Source organism: Humulus lupulus, chromosome 9, assembly GCF_963169125.1.
Source record: "Humulus lupulus chromosome 9, drHumLupu1.1, whole genome shotgun sequence".
NCBI classification, from domain to species: Eukaryota; Viridiplantae; Streptophyta; class Magnoliopsida; order Rosales; family Cannabaceae; genus Humulus; species Humulus lupulus.
Genome location: NC_084801.1, coordinates 174,854,444 through 174,863,437, shown reverse-complemented (window position 1 = coordinate 174,863,437; position 8,994 = coordinate 174,854,444). Strand labels below are relative to the sequence as shown.

Sequence of the window (8,994 nt, the reverse complement as noted above, 5' to 3'; positions counted from 1 at the left end):
AAAATAAATTTTAAAATAAAAATCTTAAATTATATATAAATTAAATATTTCACAATATTTATTTTTTAAAATTTTAAACATTGTCTTAAATAAAATTTAAAATATTAAAAAAGTTATTACTATACTACAATAACACATAAAGTCATATATAAAATATTACAAAAATAAATAAAAATTTAAACGGGGCCCATCGGGACGGGGAGTGCTATTCCCGCCCTCGCCTCATTTAACATTTCGGGATTGAAAATTATTCTCGTCCCTGTCCCGTTCCCCATTTAGATGGGGATTCCTCTCCTTATTAGGGGCGGGTCCTCGCGGGGTCTCGTTCCCATAGGGAAAATGTACATTCCTACCTCTAATTCTACTCCCACAAACTCAAACCTTATACCAAACACCTCATAAGAGTAATGCTAAACAGTCACTCAAAGTGAACACATTTTCACACACTATAATGTATAATTAATCTCAACCATAGATAATTTTAAGTGGGACCAAATCAATTTTAATTATGTGGTTGAAATTAATTACACATTATAGTGTGTAATTTAAGTCTGTGTCAATTGTTATTATTAAATTAAAATACACATGTTAAACATTATTGTTATTTTATTAAAGAAAAAAATAATTAAAATTTTCAAACACCTCGTCCAAAATACTCACATAAAATATTTTTGTCACAATTAAAGTTGAAAACAATAATGATATTGTTTTAGAAAATTTACACATATTGAGAAATTTTTAAGCGGTAAACTAAAAGAATGTATTCATACACTATTGAAGAAGTTTTTATTTATTTATTATTTTTAAGAAAATTTAGCAACAATACTAATTTTTTTTTGTTAATAATTACACTTATATACTAATTTAATTTTTATAAGTGTACCAACTAAAATGTGATGCATGAGTCAGTCATGATTAATATTCATAGCCACATCATCGCCGTTTTAGTATACCAATTCTATTTTAGTAATTAAACAAAAAAATATATATAAATGTTTAATACAATCAAAAAAATTAATTTATGGAAAAGAAATTAATAAAATATTATAAACTTACTTATTTTTATGATTATTATTGATTAACAGAATTTGAAAAGATTAGAAATGCTTAATTTAATGAAAAAAAAATAATATTTTAATTTGATTAAAATTGGAGTGTACTTCCTAAAACTAAAATAATACATTTCAATAATTTTACTCAAAATAAATAAAATTACAAAAATACATGTTCATATTCGTTAGGTGTAAAAATGTAGCTCGTAATTAGGGATTGAAACTGAACAATGTTGTCCTCGTCCTCGTCCTCGGTCGATCCATCTAATCCTTGGTGGAGACTTTGACCATTGAAGTGAAAAAAATGTATATAAAATAAAAACTAAAACAATAAATGTATAAGCAAATTCTTAAAAAAAAAAAAAAAAGACACGTTCCTGCAAGTCACGGAGAAAGGTAGATTTTGTTTTAGGGAAGTAAATTTTTTTATAACCATATTCGTTATAATCATAGCATGTATTTTGTAAAATTTTGAAAATTTTTGAATAATTTATAATACTAAAATTAGAGTCTAAAGAGTTTGCTATAGTACATTTTTTTTTTTATATGTGTGAAAAAATAATATATCCTAATCCTATTTTCGACGTTATAAATTATTTAAATTTTTACTAAATTTTAGATAAGACATGTTATAGATGCATAACACCAGTCACAAAAAATAAAATAAACGTGCTTAAAACAAAATATTACCTTTCCTTAAAATAAAAAACTCACAAATTAATTAAATATATATATAGAATTCGTCTTTTGTCAAAAAAAAAAAAGTTGGTAAGGAAAAAAAATCGTAAAATGTAAAGACAAAATGTAACTGTCATTGTTGATCGTAGACGATGTATAATATTTTTTTAATTTAAAAAAAAAATAGTAAATGAGAACGAATTTCGCAACCTGCGATTTGGGGGTTCAATAACCGAGAATCGAGCTGTTCGAAACTCAATTTGCCTATAAATACAGCCCTAATATTCTTCTTCATTTCTCACTGCTTCTTTCTTTTTTTTTTTTAATCTTAGTGAGTTCAATAAGCTCATTTTCCTCTCTCACAAGTTCAAAAATGGTGGCTGATCACGGTCCCAAATCCAACATTTCTTTCGCTGGAACCTTTGCCAGTAGCGCGTTCGCCGCTTGTACGGCCGAGGTAATCAACCACCTATTAAACTTTCAACATGTCAATACAAACTGCGACCGCATTCTCTTCCTTGGTTCAACTTTTTTTTTCTTTCGATTTACTACTTCGTACTTGTTCTTGTTTGGCTTTGCTTTCCGGGAAAATTTTCAAAGTCACCGACTTTTTTTTATGCTCTGGTGTTTGTGACGAACCCAGTTTTTCCGTCACTTGTGTATGGATTAAGATTTTTGGGTTGTCATACTTTTGTGAATTGATTGAAGCCTAGGATGAGAATTTGGTTATGATTTATATTGATATTAGATGGGATTGTTTTATTACATGCTGTGAGATGATGTGTGTGTAAATGTCTTTCCTCACAAGATGGATTTTTATTGTTGGTCTTGGAACTAATGACTCTTTTTTTTTATTTTTTTTTATTTTGGATGAAATGAAAAGATATTGCACTCAAATCTTTTCAGTTTGATGGAAAATGGTCTTGGAGAATCTGCATTTTTTATAAGGGTTTTAGATAAAACTGTATTTTGGTGTGATTGTCAATTATTATTTGTTGTTGAAGTTTACTTTTTGGAAAGCTGTAAACTTAAAAAGTTTTAATCTTATTATAATGTTAGCCTAATTCCTAGCCGGAAAACTGAACAACCAGTTAAGATCTGATTGACATACTGTCTTCTACATATTTTTGTTTGTTCACACAATTTCTGTTATTCGTAGTCTTTCTAGTTATCAATCTATGTTTGAACTTGATGCAGATTGTTAGTATTCCCTTGGACACAGCTAAAGTTAGGCTTCAACTCCAAAAGAAAGCCGTTGATGGAGCGGCCTTACCAAAGTACAGGGGTCTGCTGGGAACAGTTGGCACCATTGCCAGGGAAGAAGGTCTATTAGCACTATGGAAAGGAATTGTTCCTGGATTGCATCGTCAGTGTGTGTATGGAGGCTTAAGAGTTGGATTATATGAGCCTGTAGGTCTTTGATGTTTTCTTCACAATTTTATGAAGTTTTATTTAAATGCTTGCTGATATCTGATTCCATCCTATGAACTGTGGGCTTGACAGGTTAAGACCTTATATGTAGGACAAGACTTTGTTGGAGATGTTCCTTTAACTAAGAAAATACTTGCTGCATTAACAACTGGTGAGCAGATTTGGACGTTTATAAAAAAAAATTATTTTTACAGGCACTGAACTTTCTAACTGCATTTTACCATTGTCTTTACTATGGTGGGTATATATCTTCCAATCAGAAGTTGATTGTTTTTCCCTAATTAAGAATAAGAAAGTTAGTAATGTACACGAGTACACATCACATTGAATTCTCTTGTAATTTTTTTTGTTTTGTTTGATTTTTTGTCATGTGGATGCTCATCTTCAAAATAGGTGCTGTAGCAATTACAATTGCAAATCCGACTGATCTTGTAAAAGTTAGACTTCAATCTGAAGGAAAGCTGCCCCCTGGCGTGCCAAGACGCTATTCTGGAGCAATGAATGCTTATTCCACCATCGTCAGACAGGTTGGCTATTTGAGCCTCATTCACAAAGGGGCAGTTTCGCTCCATATAGATTTATTTTATTTTCTAACTTCTTCCCTTCTGTCCAATTTGTTTCTGAATCTTAGGAAGGCTTTGGGGCTCTGTGGACTGGAATTGGACCCAATGTAGCAAGAAATGCTATTATAAATGCTGCTGAGCTAGCTAGCTATGATCAAGTGAAGCAGGTACCTTCTGTGCTGTAGACCCCTTCTCTTCTCTTTTTTAGTACTATGTTTGTGCTGTTTCTGAATTAAATTATTTCAATGCAGTCGATTTTGAAACTACCCGGGTTTACAGACAATGTTGTTACACATCTTTTTGCTGGTCTGGGGGCAGGTTTCTTTGCTGTCTGTATTGGCTCACCAGTTGATGTGGTAACATATCTCAACTTCAGAAATAATTACTTGCATATAGTGTTCATTGGTAGTTAATTTGTAACATATTGTTGCATCATCGACACTTATTTTGACATAATACCTTGACATGAGAATGCTTTCAAGTTTAGCATTGCAAAGAGCATGTCAAAATAATTTTGAAAACAAACGGGGCCAATTTTTATGGAGAATGGGAAAATAAGAAGGATGAGACTATTTTAACCCATCTTACACATAAGTAATAGTCCGATTCTATGATTACTATTCTATCCTTTCCTAAATTCTTCCCCTGATTCTAAAACGTGGAACATGACTTCCCTTGTAGTCTTATTCAAGCTATAATCTGTACAATAGTAAGATAGCCTTCACATCGATATAGTAAAAACATACATGACTGTGGTGGTCCTTCCGAATCTTGTCAGGCAAAGATATAGTGTGCAAAAACTTGATTATAATCAATGGTAGAAATCCCAGTTGCCTTTTTTTAAAATAAACTTGTTTAGTAGCGTACTTTCTTATTTCAATAGTTTTGCACTAAATTAGTTTTTATCAATTACTTTTCCCATATTCTTTTCAGGTTAAGTCGAGAATGATGGGTGATCCCTCTTACAAAAGCACACTTGACTGTTTCGTCAAAACTTTAAAGACTGATGTATGTCATCTTCTGTTCCTTTTTTCATACAATTTTTTTAACTTCAACCATCATTGAGCTGTATACGTTCACAGAATGAACTAGTCACACGAAGTTGACTCAAGCAATTAACAAAGGATCAATCAAACTCATCTTCTTCCTTAAAATTGGTACCGGAAACCTTGTATGATAATTATATTGAACTTACAGCATGTGTTGTCTGCAGGGTCCTCTTGCTTTTTACAAAGGTTTCTTGCCAAATTTTGGACGGCTAGGAACCTGGAATGTGGTTATGTTCCTTACGCTAGAACAGGTATGAGTTTGATGAGGATCTGCACATCATGTTGCATTTTAATTTATTAAACCAAACAAAGAAAATTTGTAGACTGAGATACTTTAGCATCATATAACCATGCTGAAGAAAATGAAACAGCCTTCTGATTTTTTGTTTACTTATTCTTATGTTTTGTTTTGATGACAGGCCAAGAAGTTTTTCAAAAAAGATTAGTCATCTTAATTGAGTTCTTTGGAGATAATCTGAGCCTACAATTTGGAACAAGCCTACAGCAAAAGGAACTTTTCGAAATAGAATAATAATAATAAAGCTTTAAGCCATTGTCTTTCTCTCATTTTGTTAAGAGGGAAAGAAGAGTTCTTCAAGGGAAACTCTCATTACTAAACTCATAAGATCAAAGAATAACTGTTAATAATAGTCTATAAGCATTCTCTAGTTTAATAATATTGATTGCATTTAGGAGTAGCTTATTATTCACTTATAAGGAGTTTACTTGGCAGAATGTCATATTCCGTCTTGTATTCTAACAATTGTACTAAGTGATTTTTATCAATGAGCATTGGTTTTTGTCAAAAAAAAACTACTGATACATTTAGGACAAATTAATTATTTATATTAAGTTTAATACTTAATATATTTAATTTTAAAATATGGGTTTTGATTGGACACACACGACTTGGTGACTAATAATAGATAAGCGTTCTCTAATTTAATAATGATAATGCATTTAGGACTAATTAATTCCTTAAAAGCTGGCTCTTGTTTTCAACAAGTCCTCTTGAGCTATTCCTTGTCCACCTCAGCAACATTCCTATCTAAACTAAATTTTATATGAATTCTTATGTAACTTAAAATACACGTGTTAAACATAATTGATATCTTCTTTTTAAAAAAAACATAATTGATATTTTATTAAAGAAAAAATGATTGAAATTTTCAAACACCTCGTTCAAAATACTCTTACACATAAAATATCTTTATCACAAAGCTAAAAACAATAATGATTGTGAAAAAAAAACCATGGTTAAATATTTGTATTAGAAGATTTACACACATTGAGAAATTTTTCACATGATAGAATTAAAACAATGTGAAAAGAATGTATACACGTATCTTTTTATTTTTAAGAAAATTTAGCAACAATACTTTGTTAATCGCTATAATTATGTGCCAATTTAATTTTAATAAGTGTACCAACGAAAATCTGATGCATGACCAATATTAATGGCCACATCATCACTGTTTTAATATACTCATTTAATTTTAATAGTTAAACAAAAAAATATAAACATTTAATACAATTTTAAATTTTAATTTATGAAAAAGTATTTAAAAAAATGCAATAAACTTTCTTATTTTTCCAATATTTTTTTTATCATTATATTGTTATGATGAGAAATATAATTAATATATATTAGAAAGCTTAGTTTAACGAAAAAGGAAAATATTTTAATTTGATTTAAAATTGGAGTGTACTTACTAAAATTAAAATAATATATTTTAGTCAAAGGTAAATATGTAATAAAAGATATTAAATAATGTATTTACATTCTTTAACTGTAAGACGTTGAATAAATTGTAATTGGAACAAGAATAAATTAAAGAGGAAATAAATAAGAATAAAATATAGAAAAATAAAATTATTATTTCCATTATATTGATTATTAAAATTGATTAGAAAGAAAAACATTTTTTTTTATGGAATAAATTTGTTTTATTCAGAATGCATAATATAGGGAGCACAAATTGAGGGAGTGATTTCCTCTAACCAACAAAGCTCATTGTTTAGCTAAAGAGTATGCAAAGATACTATTGGAAATTAGACAAAAGAATTTTCATATCAAGATGACTAATACCTAGATAATTTAATAGGTTGGAACTATTGTTTTAAACCAAAAACAATTGAAGAAAAATCAAAGAAACTGCCACAAGAAAAATATCAAATCTTGAGTATAGAAAAGTCTCTTTTAGTGTCACTAGAACTTATGCTTGAAAAGTTGATAAGTAAACCTGCAACATAATGAGGAAACATATGGAAATGTTTAAATAGACTAAATTCTCATTTTTTATTAAAAAGGTATAAAATGGTATTCTAATGAGATATATTTTTAAATAACAAAATTATATTTGGATTTTTAATTTAAGAAAAAACCATCCCTCAATGTGATTCATGTGTTTAGGGGAGAAACATTCTCATTATTTTTCTCCCTTACTTCACTAATTTCTCTCATTCCTCATTTTAGTAAATATATTAAAGAGAATCATTACTACACAAACAATTCTAATTAAAACAAAAACAAAATTGGTTACTTAAAATATCGTCCTCATTTCTCTCTTGTCCCCCATTCCATCTAATCTTTGGTAAAGTGGGTGTAGGGAATCCCCATCAAGTTGGGGACCTCAACTATTAATATATTACGAGTAATAATGTTAGGCACACACTAATTTTATACATTCAAAATGTATATAATGGCATGTTATATATATTCAATTACACATAAAAGTAACAAATCTTACTCTAAAAAAAATTGAATGGATTAAGATCTATGACACACTATTATATGTATTTTGAGTTTATTAAATGAGTGTGCGAGTATCCTTATTCATGTAATTCTATGTATGTATATTTGTATTTATACTATTAGTAAAAGAGCGCATAAGCTTGGTTCATTTTTTTTTTTTTTTTTTCATCCCTTAATTATTTTATATATTACTTTTACTGTTTAATCAAAAAACATGACTTAGGCAGACACTCCATGGGAGTTCGACTACCTCGGCTGCAGGAAGGCCTCGATGTCTCATACGACTTAATTAAAAGTTAGGTAGTTGTCAATTTTCATAAATCTTTACTTCTCATATTGGATCTCTCTCCTGTGTTTACTGTCGTCGGTAGTTACATTTTGTTCACATCATTATTTTTCTTCTATTTTTGACAAGAATTGTATTCTAATTGAAAAGGATTAAACCATTACCATTTTCATTATTTTATTCCACAGATTACATGCCTACAAAATCTCACCTATTGAGCTTTGGAAAAAACTGACCACAAAATATAAATTCTAACCAAACACTTGAAAAGGTTCTTTCATGGTTCTTATTTCATCATGATATATGACCTTCAACCGTTTATCTTACTTTTTGACCATATAGCTTCTATGCATATGAGGTGTTTGTAAAAATGTGTCTATGTTTATTCTTGTCTCTGCCCTTTATGATGTAGTGTCATGCAAAAAGATTTCAATTCCTTCGTATGTATACATATAAATATATATATATATTTTAAAAAAATCATAGTTTAACGAAACAAACAGAAGCAATGTGCAAAAATTCGTAGTTTAAAAAATTCAATTATGTCACTTTGAAATATTGCTTCTCAAGCTTGCTAGCTTCTCAGGTGTTATTATTATTGTTTGTCTGCATTTTGTAGGAAAAACATAACGTATATAATAATAAACGCAATATGATAAATACAATATTTATATTTATTAAATTAAAGATACATAAATATTATAATTATAAATAATATAATATAAATAACTATAATATAAATGACAATATTATAATTATAAATAACACAATATAAATAACTATAATATAAATAAAAATATTATAATTATAAATAACAAAATATAAATAGCAATTATAATTAATTTAGACAATAATTATAAAGAACAAAATAAAAGTCGAGGCATTGTAACACACAATTTCCTTAAAACAGATTCGCCGCCTCTACAAGGTTTCAATGTCTATCTCCCAGGATACAACGGCGGTGAACGACAAGTAACTCAATTACTTCGCCGAACTCTATCACACTAAGAATATAAAACATATAACTTAAAAACATTAATTAAATATAATTAATATCAATTATATACCTTAAAGAAAAGGAATTTTTGATGTAATTTAAACTACAAGGCTAGACTCCATTATATAGCCCTAGGAAAAAGAGGAAAACCTTTTGCAACCAATGTGGGACAAAAATCTCAAT

At 28.8% G+C, this 8,994-nt stretch overlaps 1 protein-coding gene across 1 annotated transcript; it reads left to right on the top strand.

Annotated features, from left to right (window-relative positions):
• Window positions 1–1,906: 1,906 nt before the first annotated feature.
• Window positions 1,907–5,450, top strand: LOC133801194 (mitochondrial uncoupling protein 1-like). The gene is made up of 9 exons (XM_062239362.1): window positions 1,907–2,187; window positions 2,928–3,140; window positions 3,234–3,312; window positions 3,555–3,688; window positions 3,793–3,891; window positions 3,976–4,080; window positions 4,658–4,732; window positions 4,938–5,024; window positions 5,193–5,450. The coding sequence occupies exons 1-9, from the start codon at window positions 2,104–2,106 to the stop codon at window positions 5,217–5,219; spliced, it is 903 nt and encodes a 300-aa protein (XP_062095346.1). The 5' UTR covers window positions 1,907–2,103; the 3' UTR covers window positions 5,220–5,450.
• Window positions 5,451–8,994: the final 3,544 nt, after the last annotated feature.